This window comes from Aythya fuligula, chromosome 1, assembly GCF_009819795.1.
Source record: "Aythya fuligula isolate bAytFul2 chromosome 1, bAytFul2.pri, whole genome shotgun sequence".
NCBI lineage: Eukaryota > Metazoa > Chordata > Aves > Anseriformes > Anatidae > Aythya > Aythya fuligula.
In genome coordinates, this window is record NC_045559.1 from 171,267,838 (window position 1) to 171,285,268 (window position 17,431).

Below are 17,431 nucleotides of genomic sequence, written 5' to 3' on the forward strand. Positions count from 1 at the left end.
TGTTATTTTGTAAAGGCATACCTTGTTGTCTTCCCAATAAAGAGCGAAACATTCATCCCCAGGTCTCCAGCTTTTTCCATACTCCATGTGAATCGATGGTTCCATTATTTTCTCTGGTTTGATAGGCCCCGATCTCCTTTTGGGTCCAGTGTTGTAATACAAAATTTTATCATCATAAGATGGAATCGTAGTGGGTCCTGATGATTTGATAGGACCTACACGTCTTCCTTTCTGATGATGTTCCGTATCTCCATTTGGTACAGCATTAAAATTATCAGTTCTACCAGGGTTTTGGTAATCGTTGTTTACACCAAAATGTTGCTCATTTTTTACCATAAAGGTTTCGTTATTTATTGTTCGTGCCTTCCTATCACAAAAGTTTTCAGAATTGTGTATTTGGTTTTCCCTTTTCCCACGTTTCTGGTTATTGTTGTCCATAGTATCTTGAGCAGCAGAGTTCTCCTTGAGTTCTGTGAAGGACACCCCTTTTCCTATTCTGTTCTGCATGTTGTTATCCCTTTTTTTAAAAGAATTATCACTCTGGTGAGCGGCTATGGGATAACCCATATCCTTTGGCCTATCATTTCTAGGATAATGTCTGTCACTTTTAATTTTTTCATCTGTCCAATGCTCTAAAGAGCTATGCCTTTCAGGACCTCTGTTTCTGGGTAACCCCCCACTTTCCAAAGCCTGCCTTGAATTTTGAAAATCTCTTTGAAAACGAGGGGGCTTCTCATTCCTTGGCTGTCTCATATCATTGCGAGGAATATGTCTTGAATGATTTTCTCTGATGCCATTCTGTTCTGTAGTCATAACTTTGGGCTGTATTTGATGTGGTGGCTGAAATTGTAATTTTGGTTCTATAAAGAAAAAAAATATTTTAATTATTAATATGCTTCATATAAGCGTAATTTTAGACCCTAACTGATAAATCAGCAGTAGAAAAGTAAGCAGTATTTAACTTTGTGACACGGAAATGGAATTGTACAGACAAATTTAGCAGACATTTGAACTGTAATTTTTTGTTACTGGAAGACATAAGTACTGCCAAGACAAGTGTGCGTGTGAGTTATTATTAAATGAGTAACAACCACTTCAGAGAGGAAAAACAGAATTCCAGGGCGAAGAAAGGAAGAGGAAGGAAAATGAGGGGGAAAAAATACTTGTCATGTGAATTGAAATTTTCTGTAAAAATAACTTGTTAACAGCTATTCAGCATTAAAGGCAACAACTAGAAGTGATGAAATGAACACAGCAGACAACCTAGACATAATGGGAATAGTAACAAAGTCCAGAACTGTGACAACCCTAATCAATGAGCCATAGCAGGAACCGCTCAAGTGTTACCTTCAAGAGATTCAGCCAGAACTCTAACTGATGATAAGGAAAACATAATTATCATGGACCTTATGAGACAGAGCAAACTTTTCACTGGATGTTGGGCAGGGCTGGAGAGAGGTGAGCAGGACAGAAAGATCATGGAGCTCTGTGAAGCTTAGCATGACTACAATCCTGATAAACATTTTACTGCAAAATTTGACATTGAAACCTGTGGTTTTTACATATGTAAAATGTAAATTTTTGTAAATTTTTATATTACTCAAAAACGAGTTTGATAAATGTTAAATTTCTTTTAAAATTAAAAGATTACTTTTTAAATCCATAAAATGTATTTGTTGGTTGTTTGCTTTTTTTTTTTTTTTAAATAATAAAGTCTTCCTCATAAGTTTAGAAATCTACCTCTTATCTATCCTTGGAAAGTGGAACATGAAAATATAGTGGTTTTTTGTTTTCTATCTGTAATTTTTCTGCAAGAATCACTGTTTAACTTTCCCACTTCTGTATAATACACAGGAATCTTCTCAATTCAATTTCTTCTAGAAACGTTTCTCTTCCTAATTAATTCACAAGTCTCCATTCATGACTTTATTCATTTACACATCTTGGTATAAACTGGTAGTAAAATCCTTGTGCTTCCACTCTTCCTATTTTCATCTTAAGCAGCAGTCACTAACTCTGTCATTAACGTGAGGAATAACATGTGTATTCCTCACGTTAATTACAGATTAAATGACTGAACTGCTTGACGACTTCCGAGTGCCTACTTCTTCACAGACACTCAGAACAAAGCATCAGACACTAAGAAGTCATCAAACACTCAAGTACTCCTGGCTTTCCAATGCCATGAACATTACTGCTGGTACACATCATTAAAGTTGTAGAAAATTCTAAAATGCTTCATTGTAAATCTTATTGTTTAATATTGTACAATATGAAATTCATTAAAAGAAGTCATTGACAGAGGAAAAGTTGTTCCAACAATAGAAGTAGAAACAGGCTGAATAGAATAGGCTGTTTGGACATTTTAATATTTTGCTGGTTGGCATGATTTTAGAATTTAAATCTTTCATCTGCAAACTTTGATCATTTTTGCAATTAAGAAGCATTTACTGAGATGGGTGTTCACCTCAGACAGCACAAGGACTACTTACAATTGCAAGACAATCACAAACCATGCAGGGCAGTTATTATCATACTTCCAGCTTTTCCTCAATGCATTAACTATATACGTTTTCTGTTGTAGCTGCAAAAAATCCCCTGAAATTTCTGTTCAATTTCACAGCATCTAGCAAGCAATTTTAGCTATTGTGTAGCCACCTTAACAAAACTACGTAGTCTTACTAGCCACCAAAAAAATCTGGATATAGTACATCTCTGAACAGCACTTTGATTCAATGGAGTGTGAAATTGCCTCCCCAAAATGGCCAGTTGAATGACAGAGGAACATTTAGGGTATTTGCCAGTTTCCGATAAGAAGTTACAAGCATTCTCAGATGAGACCATATTTTCTGTCTTTAGAAAAGCAATAACCTTCATAATTTAAAAAGTAGTAATTCAGAACTCAAATGCTATTCACCTACTTAACATAATTATGTGCAAAATAGAACCTTAAGAAACAAGTTTCATTTAAAGTTATGAGACCCGCTATTCCCCTAAGAAGCATGGAGATTTAAAACAGTGTAACAGCTATGAAAAAACAAACAAACAAACAAAAAAAACAATATATTTAACTGTTGACATGAATACCTCCACGCAGAATTAAGTAGATACTCCATGAGTTCACGTAATCTGTTTTTCAAGCAACGGAAATTTTAGCAGTATGTTATTATGTTAATGATTTATTTAACAACAGGAAATTTCTAACTTACTAATTGCAAGTAAACAGTAGGACTAGTGGACATTCAAGTTAGTTATTGATATCCAACATAATGTGATCACAATACAAAAGCAACAAGCTTACTTTAAAGGATGTCTGATTTTTCAGTTACAGAATGCATTTTAAATAATACGGAAAAAAATCAAGTAATACTAAATGTTAGGCACTTGGAAAAAGATTAGACAATTTCTTAACAGTGAATATACACATTTTTTTCTAGGCCTATTTACTGTGACACGTGAAAGCTGCTCACAGAACACTTGACATTTTCCAACTCTAACCTCCAGACGCATCAAATCTGATGATTTCTACAAAGATTCAGCTATTATGGTAAAAATGCACTAGCTTCTCAGTGGACTATATCATACACAGCAGTCCTGAGTTACCAGGACATGCCAATCTATCACTTAACATTCAAAAGTAATCCGTCTACGAACAAAAACTGTCAAATGACAGTAAGTGTTACTTGGTCAATAGCAGTCAATGGAAAAGCCTCAAGATAAAAATATTACAGGTTCTTCACAAAGATGGGCTGTCTGACCGAGTAGGTCTGACTGAGTAACTGAAAAGAATCTTAGGGATTCTAGAAGAAGTGAAGTGATGAAAGAAGTTATTCAGACATCGTCTCCGCTAGTAGCAGCAGCTGATTTTCACAGCATAGCTGAGGTTGGACCTTGAGAGGTCCTCTGGTCCAACCCCCTGCTCAAGTAGGGACACCTGGAGCCACTTGCCCAGGACCACATCCAGATGGCTTTTAAAATCTCCATGGAGAGAGAATCCACAACCTCTCTGGGCAACCTGTGGCAGTGCTCAGTCACTCTCAAAGCAAAGCGCTTCTTGTCATTTAGAGGAAACCTCCTTTGTTTTGGTTTGTGCTCATAAGCCTCCTGTCATGTCACTGAGCACCACCAAAAGGAAGAGCTTGGCTACATCTTCTTTGCAAGCCTCCTTCAGGGATTTACATACTTGGATGAGATTTCCCTCGTCTTCCTTAGGCTGAAGAGTCACAAGCCCTCTCAGCCTGTTCTTGCCCCACCTCCAACAAACTACTAGCCAAAGTTCCCAGAAAAGTTCCTACAGAGCAGTAACAAACACATTAATTTGGCATTTAGCACGAAGATTTGGTCTGCTATCCCGTCAAAGAGGGAGATGCCTCAGCACCGTCATTATCATTATAACCTGAAGTTGGGGAAAGCGGTCTGGAAGTCCATTTCAAAATTAATGACAAGGCTTTTGTCTTCTCTTGGGTAGTTTTAATTTACCCAGGAGAAATGGTAGCAGTCTTCTCAAAACTGTCACTCAGTTATTTTAGCCATTTTCGCATTTGCATGTGATGATTTATATATTAAGACTGCACAGAGCCACCACAATTCTCTCGCCTACAAGCAACCAGCAGGACCTGCTGCAGCTGGAAACCTCAGCCAATGCAATTTAAACAACACCACCCTATGTGCAATGGGTTTTCAGAAGTACACTTTCCTGTAGCTCTCTCCTGTGGATTTTTTTTCATGTTTAATGAAGTGGTTAAACTCAAAGACGGTGGCCTTTCCCACACCAGTGGCAATGATATGTGTTTTTTCCTCCAATGGGAATTCTGTTTTTATGCATACCTTTATGAAAGCACATCTTTAAGACACTTACTCCCAGAGCAAGTTTTACCTCAAATCAGCCAAAAGGCTCAAAAATTAGAGGAAAATTAATAACATATTAATGTAGTAACCCTAATGTATTAATACTACATTAATGTATTAACCCTAATGACATACCTCATGTCAATTATGACACCTTATGTAAACTCCAGTTTACTCAAGAGTTTTGTTTGTCAAATTACATAAAGATCAACATTATTGTTTCTAAAGTACACTATTTGGGAATATATAAAGCACAGTGGAATAAAGCATGAAAAAGATAGTTGAAGTTAGATAATATACGCCAGCCCAAAATTGTCCAAAAGAAAAAAAAAAGTTAGCATACTAAAAACCAAACCAAACCAAAAAAAACTATGTACTACACATCCTGGTTTATCTCAAGCAAAACACTTAAGTAGGAAAAGGACAGAAATTCTAATTCAAAAGTACATAAACGCCTTTAGCCTTTGGACAACTCTGAGGCTGGATCCCCAAGTGTTTGAGTGCACGTCTTGCTGCTTGTGACAAATGTTCACTCTCCACTAGTCGTATTTCCTCTGAGACATCTCCGAGCAAATGGTTAAGAATAATACAAGACAGTAAAAAATCTGTGTCAAAAATCTGTTATAAACCCTCCTATATGGTCAGCACCTCCTTTGTCACGCATCTCCTGCGGACAACACTGGTAGCCAAGAACGTAAGGGTTACTGCAGCTAAATTAAGTGGGATGCTCAGATCTGGTGTAAAGCAATAGCCCATGGGATAGTGATGTTACACATCACTCAAACCACTAAAATGCATTGTCTGCAATTATGGAATGCATATCTGAAGAAGAGAACTGATAAATGGGTTTGCTTGGAAAAGAGAAAAAGCAGTCTGAAAGAATAAGGCCTTTAATGAGAAACTAGGAAAGCTCAATCCACACAGAGCTAACACAACTGATGGATAACATACAAGTCAATTATATTTTATAAATGCCTATTAGGAAAACAAATTCTGAAAGCTCTCTTTAACAAGAAAGGCGTATTATTATATGACAGTTAGAAGCTAAGCATAGAAAAATCAGATTAGAAAAAAGATTGATTTTCTAAATGCTGATCTTAATTGCTCAAGCAATTAACCTTGGAATAAAATTATTTCACCACCTTTAAATCCCAACTGCATGTTTAAATTTGTATTTCAGTCAAAGCCTAACTATTGTCACAAGAAACAGAGACTACAGCCTAGGACTTGCTCCCACCTCCTAAAGAGCCCTTATTAAAAGAACAGATAGACGTGCCACCTCTAGCTTGCTTTTTCTGTCATCCCATTATTTTTATTATTATTTTTGCTGCACAGAAGATTCACTTTAACAGCAAGAGCATGAAACATCCACACCGAGCACAGCACCTCCCTTGGGAAGACTGCAGAATTGCCTCTTCAATCTGAAACTGCAAATGTTTTGGCCTGGGTCAATGATATGACCAAAAAAAATATGTTTATCACCAACTATACCAACTAATGATAAAAAATTATTTCAAAGTTAATCTTTTCTTGAATCACTCAAAGGTGTAGCTGTGTCTGCCAGAAGTTTCTGGTTTTTAGCAGGTGGAAACACCAGCTTGTTCTCTGTCCTCAAGAACCACAGAGAGATACAATATTGAAAATATGCCTGGTCCTAAGCACTTTGTCTGGTCTTCCTTAATTCTACAGTCAGAGCTCTTGGCACTGTTTTGTTCCCCCTGAAATCCCTGTGCTTACCTATTTGAGCTGGCAGAGATGGATGAACTGTTCCTTGTAACCAAAGAAAAACAGGAAGAAGATTAATGGAAAAATCTTTGTGTTCAGTAGCAGAAATAATTTAAGTACAAGCAAAGAAGTTTCCAGCAATTTTTGTCTACTTTTTTTAATCTCTCACAGTCATCTGGTTTCTCTGTCCACACAAAACTCAAGCTAGTTAAATTTAACACAAAGTTTTTCACAGGTGGCACCAATCACTGAGTTAAAAATAAATAATAAATAGATCTGCAGTAGAAGCTTTTTTTTTTTTTTTTAAAGAATTCCTTGCATTTCACTTAAATGAAGAACGCTTCCTAAATACTATGTCTTACAATTAATGAACTAGCAGATCATGCAAGAGTCAGATATTTAATTGTACCTTTTGACAGCTACAATAGCTTAAAAATAATATTTCTGTAAAAAAAAAAAAAATGAAGACATCAAAAACACATGATATCACAGTGCAAAAGATCCAACACACCTTATTTTCACTAATTCGTGCGTGTTAAATAACCAAGCAAGATACAAAACTGTTTTGATTTATAAGTATTTTTCTGCTTGGTCTAAATCCAAGTAGGCAAAGCTGCCAAATCAATGATAACAAATCAAGCAACTGGTTTGCAGTACCTGCTCACAAACAGAAGCACCTAGCTTGGTTACTGATAATTCAGAAGTGATTTTAGAAATTCTCAACAATGAGCAGGAAGTACTGAGGTTTCAGAGGGAATTAGAAAAGCAAAGAGACATACAGAGAAGAGCAAATCAATCCTCTCTGTGCTTGAGAAGAAACCATTTCTCTTTTTAGACACTTTCTCCCTAGATCAAATAAGCCATTTTTGAAGAAAACGTGCTACAACACCAAATTAAAAATATTTATCCCAGTTCAGCAAAACTGTCTTTTGGTTTTGCTTCTGTATAGGCACTCAATCAGTTAGAAGGAACTTAAATCTGCCTGAAAGATAAAGAAGCCTAACACCAGTGATGATGATGAAGTGGCCGTTCCTGTTAATCACATGCTCCTGAACACAAGCTTTAGTGTAAGGGTAAATAGTGCACACCCACGTACAAAAGCACTGTCCCTAAACAAAGAACCTCTATCAACATCTGAAAAACAAACTGGGCTTTTAGAGACCATATTGGACAGCAATGCACCAGAGATACTGCAGAACAATTAACTTTTTTTTTTTAAACTCAGTGGAAGCTGTATTCTGTGATTCTACATAAAGACAGCAAAACCTGCCTGCCTGGGCCTTCCTTAGTACAGCTGCTCTCAGAAAATAAACAAAGGGACCCGTTACTGGGTAATGCTACATGTAATGTTACATGTTTAGTTGTTTCTAGCAGTTCCTCCAAGGCATCTTCTACTACTACTACTTTTTTTAATACCAAGGGAAGATTGAATCCCAGAATGGTCTGGGCTGAAAGGGACTTTAAAGATCATCTAATTCCAAACCCCTGCCACGGGCAGGGACAACAACAGATACACGTCTCTACTGCAAACTTACAGTATCAAATGAAATGAAAAAGCAGCTAGTAACATACACACCCTGTTTCCTGCAAATGCTTGGACACCCACTGCATGAAGAAAGAAATCAGAGTGGTATAATCACCCCAGATATATATCAGGACACTGCACACAATTAATACTTGTGTCATCTCAGCTTGGAAGGAACTAGTTAAAAATTTAAATAAGAATATTTTCAATGACAACAGAGGCATAAAAATGGCAGAGAAGTAATATGTTCAATAAATGGTTTTCTAAGAAATGTTTGAATTCAAACTGCACAGGTTTTCCTCAGACTTGGCAAAGAAAAATAGGGCTTCTGAGACAAAAAAAAAACAAAACCTGTAATTCAGCATACGCCGATGCTTTTCTTGAAAAATCCATCTGAAGGGCAGTCTGCAAGATAAATTGAACTCTGGCATAAAAACAGAGGATTACTCCCATGGGATTCACACACTCAGTAAGGAAAATAAAAACTGACCAAATGAAACTGAGCAACCAGTGTACAGCCCAGTGACTTCCCAATAACAGGAAGAAAAGTGATTATTATTTCTTCAGAAGGGAAAAAAGGCTTTTTTTTTTTCCCCCAAATAATCAGAACATGGTTTAAACTTCAAAAATGGTATCAAATTCTGTTTTTGTTTTTTTTTTTTCCTCCAAACAGCATGACCTCCAGAGAAGGACACCACATCAAAAATTATAATTCATAAAATGATTTTTACAAGTGTTTAAAAAAAACCTGCATGCCATGTTACAAAATATGTTACATTTTTGGCAAGTGAGCTTGGAGTCTAAGTTTCCTCAGAATTGTATTTTTCTTCCTACAATGTTTATGAAAACATTTTATTTTTAGTTAAGAGGAAAAAAATTACACAAAAGTGGAGTGTATCTATGCTTAAGACACATAAATGGAGATTATAAACCAAAGTATAAATGCTACTGTAGGCATTTTTTCTAATCAAAACCCACTATGCTTTAATACACCACAGAACATTGCCTACATATGTGCCAAATCCTAAGAATCATTAAACTCCTGCTAAGCAAAAACTATCAATCAGCAATATCATTTTAAAAGAAGCAATTCACTCCTTTCATAGTTCTTGCTAAAATACTATTACTTACTTACTGTTAAATTACTGACAATAAGAAAGGCTTACAACCCACAGGGATTATATCTATTATTTTTCCTTTAAATGTCTTCAGCCATACATAAAAGCCTTCTCTCAAGATATCTTCTCTCTAATCTCTTGGATAAGATAAACACAAAACTTTTCCAAGGAAAATCAATTTGTGTAACGAGAAAGAAAAATTACTACCACTGTTTCTATTTCTATTCATCATAGAAATCTAATTCATCTTTGGTAAACAAAATGAGTTGCCAGAAACAGATCTCAAGCCTAATTCCCCACACGTGCTTTTGAAAATGTGATCACGTCAGCCTATGCAGCTTAAAGTTTTCATTTCTAACTCAGTAATTATTCTTAAATACAAATACACAATTAACAACTAACCATAAATTCACTGTTGTACCAAAAGATGAATATTTTACACATTTTAATACACATAAACTACAAAAATAACACATTTAACAAAAAGTTCTCTGATTCAACTAACCAAAGCAGTGATGTTCTGCTTGTCTTTGAGGTGCAGGTGCCAACTGATTTTATGGCTGTTCATGCTTTTTGCAGCAAATCTCGAACACAGCAACATTTCAGTAATTTGCATCCACACTGAATGGAAAAGCTATTTCACATACAAATTAAGTGCCTCTTTCAGTGTACATGCAACCTCATTAACTTTAATCAGTGTATATACCTTAGAGAAAAAATATTCCCACTGGTAAATTACAAAAAATGTCTTTTACTTATAAATTGTAGCCATGCAGTCTCGGTCACAGAGATTACGGAAGGCTCCAAATCAACATACCGAAAAGCACCATTCATTTCTAAAAAAGTATATAAACTTCTGTTTCATTTAAACTTTGCTTTTGAGTTGCAAACATATTTTTCATTTGAAGAATTTCCAAGCTGTAGGAAAAGCTTCCTTGCTTCAGGTGTTCTGAATCTTTTAATGTTTCCACTATAGTACTAGTAGTACTAGTGCCAAATTAAGAGCAGGAACAGAAAACTGATTTATTATTATTATTGCTAATATTTTAAAATCAATAGCACAGGTCAAATTTCTAGTCAAAGAAAATCCATATTGTTTGATTTACCAAATAATGGAACTCAGGTCTTCATTTGCAAATCAACAATGGTCTCATGCTAGAAGTATGTCAGCAGAACTCTCTTAAGACATATATTGGGAACTGCAGCAACAAGCCTGTCAACATACCCAAGTATGTTTCAGCATTGCCATTTAACTGTTCTTTAATTTTACTTGCTTTTATGTCCCTTTTCCTTGTTTGCAGTTTTCTGGATACATTTAACAGCTAACAGCTTTAACCTTTACACCAAAAATTTAACATCAACATCTCCAAACTCAAAAAAATCTGTTGACCACTTTACCTTAGACATCATACGTATCTACAATAACTGCACTTGTATATATACTTTTATATAAACACACACCTACATATATACCTATATATACCTATATATTTTCAAATGTCAATTGGATAAATTAATGCTTAATAAATTCACCGTTTTCCTCCCAGAATTCAGCAATTCCTCTCAATACAAATTAAGTATCCACCAGCTGGCTCTGTGTAAGATTAGATTTTTTTTTTTTTTTTTATGTATTTATTATTAGTTACTTGTCCTTCATCATAATTTCTACAAATTCCAAAACAGTGTGTCATTTCTCTTCAGACAGAAGTCACGCCTTGCCAAAAATTACTGGAGATACTGGTGAAAAGCAGCAGTATGCCCCTTTGAAAAAGGCAATACACGAAATTTGATTACACAAAGCACTTCTAAATCTACAGTGTAAGAAACCAGTTTCAAATAGCTGTGAAGAGTAAGCTATTTGGATCAGACCTGAAGGCTGAATTTCCCTAAACATTTAGTATATTCTGTCCATCCTGATTTTATCATACTCTCATCCTTTAAGGACATTAAGTGCCTCTATTTATTCTCTCACAATTTTAACAGCCTTTAATCAGTGAGACGGTTTTGACTGCATGCACTTCATTTTCAGTTATTGACAGAATGCTTGCTGTATACAGCCTGGCTTCTTCCAGAAAAAAAAGGCAACTAAGAGTTTAAACTACATGTAGATGAAAAAACAATATAGGAAGTTCATTAATATTATCAATGGCCATTTAGTAGTTCCCAGGTAGAATACAGCTCTATTTTTTTCATTAGCATTGGAAACATGACTTAGGCGAGTTGGAGGATAAAGTTATTATATTGACATTTACTGTATATCTGTCACTTATAAAATTCTGCCATTTTTTACTAGCATTTCTTATGTTTGTGTCATTAACTATTTCTGAAATTATCAATCATCTCTTAAACACTACATCTTGCCCATTCATCAGGTGTAGGGAAAAACAGGAACAAATATTGCACATTTTTAAAGAAATCTTCCAGGACAGTATTCAACAAAATAATTAGGAATCACTACAGTAGGAAAACAGAACTAAAAAGTGTTTCCATCATTAAATATTTTCTTTTTATTTTTTTCATGACCACCACCTTCTGTTCAGTTTTCATCTTTTACTACAAGCCTATTTTTCACTTTTTTTTTTTTAAATCCAGTGAAAGTAAACAAAGCATTATTAACAGACAACAAAGACTGCATCAGAACTCAATTTGAAATCATTATATATAAATGTTGAGATCCCTAAGTGCACTCATTCATTAGAAAACAACGGTTCATACAAAATAATACAACATTTATTTCACCCTTCAGGGAAGTGTTATTTGATAGGGAGAAAAAAATTACAACTCCATCACAAAACTTCATGTTAAATAATGGAAGCAGACATTTTCATTTCACACTGCCTACTGAAACATCTCCAAAGCCATACACAAAATAACAAATTATCTCCTTTTATTACTCAGCTTACTGTGAGTTGTACTTTAATATTACAGCAGCCTCTAGAGACCTCAAGAGGTATGAAAAATCAACTTTTTTTCTTTTAATGCATCTGTCTGTTAAAGCTTCTGAAGTATAGAATGATTTAGACATAAACAGGCATACTGATTCATAGACTACATTCGTGTATGGCTTCTTAAGAAGGAAAAGGAAATTAAACTAAAAACCCAGGTCTTCTAAGAGATTATTTGTCTTCCTTCTTTCAATATTCCTTCCTTTTGTTCAGTCCCTACAGTTATTAAACGTGAAAACAACGAGAAAATGGTTGTTTAATATTTTAATAGCAAAAAGGTGGGGGTTTGTTTTGATTTTGTCAGACAAAGGGAACACAAAAACAATTGAGCATATTGCTATTACTAAATTCTAAACTGAGTGCCACACAGAATGTGTTGTTTATAAGCTCAGGAAGGAAGATTGGTGTTACCAGTTTTTCCTTTAAGTTTGAACACGAAGAAAAGCCCATTAAAGTTGCAAGTGCCTTCATCAAATTAGATTTGATAAGTGGGATTTATCCCACTTAATTTCAAAATTACTAACTTCTAAACACCTAAGCCTGAAATAAACAGCCTAGATTTACTTTTATTTTATTTTATTTTTTTTTTAACCTTGGCTTTTGACAGTCAAGAGAGAAATACAAACTACCACACTGAAATTTTTTTGACCTTTTTTCAAAGGAGAGGAAAAGCACTCCGTTTTTTACTGCTGACTGCAACAGAACTTCTAGGAGCCACCTTCTAAATGACCAAGTTAGAAAAAAGAATGCCACCAGCTCTGCCCAATATTAGTTCCAGATGCATCAATTTCAATGACTTACCCTCTACTGTTAGAGTACCCATTTTGGATTCTAAGAAATCAAACAATGTGCTTGGTGCAGACGGTCTGGCGTTTCCTAGCTCTTCTTCGTCTTCAGGTCTTATTCGGCCTCGGCCCTTTCCTTTACCTGTAAGGGTAAAAACCAGTTATTTGGGGGGTGAGGGAGGAGGAAAATAAGTATCTACACTTTTTAAAATTATTATTATACTTAAATTATAAAATGTCTGTATTCCCCATCTTAAAAACAAAAACTATCACTGACAAAACAGATGCAGATATTTTCCATGTAAGGATATTAAAATCTGTGATTTCAAATTCAAAAATTTTGAAAAGGTCATAATACATAATTCTTTTCTAATTATTATGTATTTCTCAGGTTTGCAATGCATTCTAACTTGCAGGAAAACAAATATGTATATATACCTTATATAACTACATTAGTAATGCACTGTAAACAAATTATTTTGCTCATGAACACTTTGTTTTGAAGCATTTCTTTTCAAGTTATACCTCTAGGTGGTGGTCCCTGAAGGGGTTTCTGTTTGCTACTGTTCAGAAGAAAATTTAATGCTGCCTCTAGATTGTTACTGTTATCCATAAGTGCCTGTCTTGCTGCTTCTTTGCTGAAACCCATCTCTGTTATGTGTTTTAGAGCCTTTTCATCAACCTGGAAAGACACACACATAAATTATCATAAATTACAAGAGAGACTTTACAAAAACACTAGATTTGACTTTAATCTTACATTAACTGAAACACTTTTTCACATTTCATAGATAAACTTTTCAGATTTACATATGATATTCACAGACAAGCTTTCCTAGTTCTAAACAACCAGCTGTTAGAGATTTTTTTTCAATTATTTCTGTTTAGTTCACTGACTTTTTGGTTCTAGTATTAGATGGTTTCAAGCAGAAATTCCTCTTTTGTACTTTTTTCTTCACTGTACAAATTTAACATTCTTCAATCAATGTAAAAGGAATCTCTCAAAGCAATACTAGTATAACAACTAGACTTCAGTGAGACAGGAGATATAACAACTCAAATAACTTTCAAAACCATATTTTACTATCCAAAAATTACTGTAATGAGCAAGACATGACTTTGCAGAGCTTGGGTAAAATCCTTATATGCTTGGCTATGTACCCTTCATCCTTCAATGATTTCATGTACCCTTCTTAATTCCCAAATTTAACAATATTCTTTGATCAAATGTCTGCAGATTGAGTAACTGAATGAATAGCAATTAGAAAGGTCTTTAAAGTACAGTGGACTAAAACATAGTATCAATGTCTAACACAGAATCATCATCCCACTTGAATTCTACTTTCAGTTGGCTAAATAACATCTTATTTTTAATAATAGAGTATAATGCTTCCTCATCTGGGTCATTCTCCAAAATTTCTCTGCATGAGAACAAGGGTCCAAGAGAGATAATTACTGGTGCTTCAATATCAGCAAGCCTGCTTCACTCTTCTCCCTCCTGAAGTTAAGTAGCTGCTTTGAGCAAGGAGAGAACTTCTAGTTTACTCTGTATCTCCTCCTTTCAGTAGTAGAAATTCTGTACACAACAGCTATGTTCATCAAAGACCAGCAAGAAATGAGGACTTGCAAATACAGTACCCGTACTATCAGCTGTGGATAAAAAAAGCCTCTTCAATAGGTTACAACTTGAAACCCAAAGGCAAGACAACTTTTCAAATACAAAGAGTTTTTGTGAAAGGAGGTAATATCTGAACTATCCATTGATGTGAAAAACTTTCCCTTCAACTCCATTTACACCATACAGATCTTGTAGGTTCTCTTATAAAAAAAATGAAAAGGCAAAGAAAATTATAGGACATACCCTATTTGTAGTACTATTAAGAGAGAAGGAGGATTGACCTGCACAATTTACTGATTATCTACAACGAAAAAGCAGGAACTACTTCTTTGGTTCTTGTTTTGTAAATAAAGATACAGTGCCTCAGGTTTCTCATAAGGTAACACACAGATGGGATAAAAACCTTTATCCTAGTTTACTGAATTATTATTGTGAAACCTCTTTCAGTCAGTCTGCTTTCATCACTCAAACCAGAATCAATCGTTCATTGTTATTGTGTGCGCGCAAATCTCTGTTCTGATTTTTTTTTTTTATAACAGACTTTTTTTTTTTTATAACAAAGACTTTTTCCAAAGACTTTCAGATTGCTGAAGTGAGCAAAATAAACTTCCATGACTGCCAATCTTATACACAATGAATTTAATGCAGTGAATCGAAAGAACTCTTCTCATTTAGCATACAGTTATGAAATACACTGGAATGTGATATTTTAATTAGGAGGAAGAGTTCAGGTTCTCCAATGGTAACCCACTTTACTCAAAATATAACATTATTTGTGACTATGTCAGCATGACATGTTACTAGAAAAGTATTTCTAGCTTGGTATTTTAAATATCACAAGTACCATGTACTTTTCTCAATGTCAAATGAATGAATTCTTAAAATAAATATTAAATTAATTCAGAAGAAAATCTACACTAAAATATCATTTGATATGGTGAAATCAACGGATGGAAGTCTTCCTGTCTAAAACGATTTGATAAATGTTGACATGCGAAACTGTTGAGCTTATTTCAAGAAAATAAAACTAGACTGCAACGATCTATACCACACATAGTACAGCTCTTCTTTTGTGAGGTTTTAATTTTTACTGGATAATAGGATAATAACACTTTACAAAAATCACATTGAACCTCATACCTGTCTGAGTAAGGTACAAAAGAACACTAACTGTTCTAAACAAACTTCAAAATAAAATCAAATGAAAGCCCTTTTAAAAAGGGTCTTTTATTTTTTTTTGTTAGCTTTGTTTTTTAATGGTATGCATGTTTAAAGTTACTATTAAATCTTACACCTTACCAGTTCTCTGTAGACTCCTTCATTTTTTCCCTCAGGTTTCGTTATCTTCTCTTTCTGGAACAGCTCCCTGTTTCGATTCCCTCCAGCATTCACACTCAGATTACTTCTGCTACTACCACCACCTCCTCCAAATGTCTTGGTCTTTAGATAAGCAAAAAAAATAACATTTCAGTAAACTGAACTTATGAAAATATGCCTTAATATTTAGCTAGTACAAGAACTGCAGTAAATTTGAAGCTGCTGTATTTTTTATGCTTATGCTTTGCATCAACAAATAAAGCACTTAGACACACAAAAAATGATGAATTTATTAAATAGGACTTCAACATTTTTCCTCTTTTGACCAAATGAGGCTGTAAAACATGCATATTATTCTAGTTTTTATGAGTTACCAAACAAATCATAATTTCCATTTCCTAAAATGGAAAACCAACAGGGGGCATAAAAAACAGACACATTAGAACAAAACTTCCTAGCTGTTTTACCAGGCTGAACAGAAAGAATCATGGGGTTTTCAGAAATGAAAAAAGCAAATGAATACTAGTAACCTCTATTGCCTACTTTGATCTTGTTAGCTGAATAGCAAAAATCACCTATTTTAATAGGGCTATCAAATCAAAAGTATAGCTACAATAAAACATTAGGATGCATTTATTATCTTTATTCAAATAAAAATATACTCAACAATCCAAAAGGATTCTCTGTTTTTGATTCATATTTTCAAGAAAATACATAAACAGAATTTTAAGAAGGCAAACATCAGAAAGCGTTTGTCAGTTAAGAGAGTTAAACTAACAAGAAAAGATCAACTACAGGAAGTAAAATGCTGCAACACATGCATTCTAACCTCCTTGCTCTTTGCTACTTCTGCAATGGCAGCTGTTCTCTGTTTTTCAAATTCATCGTTGTCAGCAGCAGGTTTTACAGTATTTGTCATTTGCAGAGTCTTTCTGCGATCGAGCTCTCTACTGTCGACTTGCACATGAGACACACATTTCTGGTAACACAAAATAAAGATTTAATTAACTCTTCTGTCTACTTTCATTTGCAGAAAAAGAAAAACAAAAACGTATTTGGAGCACAGCTTTAAATAATACAATCACATACATGTACACTGAGTACTAGCTACAGCTATAGCCTTTGCTGCAAACAACTCTGGTCCACCAGAGATGCCAAAAATAATCACTTGTACATTTCCAGCTTATTTCATGATGTAGCTAATATGATTCTTGTAAATACCTTTGTCATTTAAGAGTATAGACGGGTGCCTTCAAGACATTGTAGGAAAAATCAGAGGTCCCATACAACAAAATTTTAAGTTTGCAATTGAGAGAAAAATATTAAATATAAATTGGCACAATGAAATGACAAGATCAAAACCTATGCCCTCCCACCCACCACCTCCTCTTTAAACAAAGTCATTTTTTAGTATCCAGATCATCAAGATGTAAATGTGCATTAATAGTCTATATTTAAATGGAACTACCTCTTCCTAGATATCAGATTTTTTATGAAATGTTTTATGAACTATCATGGCTATAATTTGTAGGTTACAGCTGAATGACAAA

At 34.6% G+C, this 17,431-nt stretch overlaps 1 protein-coding gene across 1 annotated transcript in view; it reads right to left on the bottom strand.

Moving 5' to 3' along the window:
• Window positions 1-17,431, bottom strand: part of TDRD3 (tudor domain containing 3) — a 105,334-nt gene that overhangs the window by 25,777 nt on the left and 62,126 nt on the right. The window contains exons 7-11 of the mRNA XM_032187127.1: window positions 16,711-16,860; window positions 15,864-16,004; window positions 13,472-13,628; window positions 12,963-13,088; window positions 22-860 (exon numbers count right to left, since the gene is read on the bottom strand). Of these exons, the coding sequence (XP_032043018.1) occupies window positions 22-860; window positions 12,963-13,088; window positions 13,472-13,628; window positions 15,864-16,004; window positions 16,711-16,860 (1,413 nt within the window). The remainder of the gene's footprint in view (window positions 1-21; window positions 861-12,962; window positions 13,089-13,471; window positions 13,629-15,863; window positions 16,005-16,710; window positions 16,861-17,431) is intronic.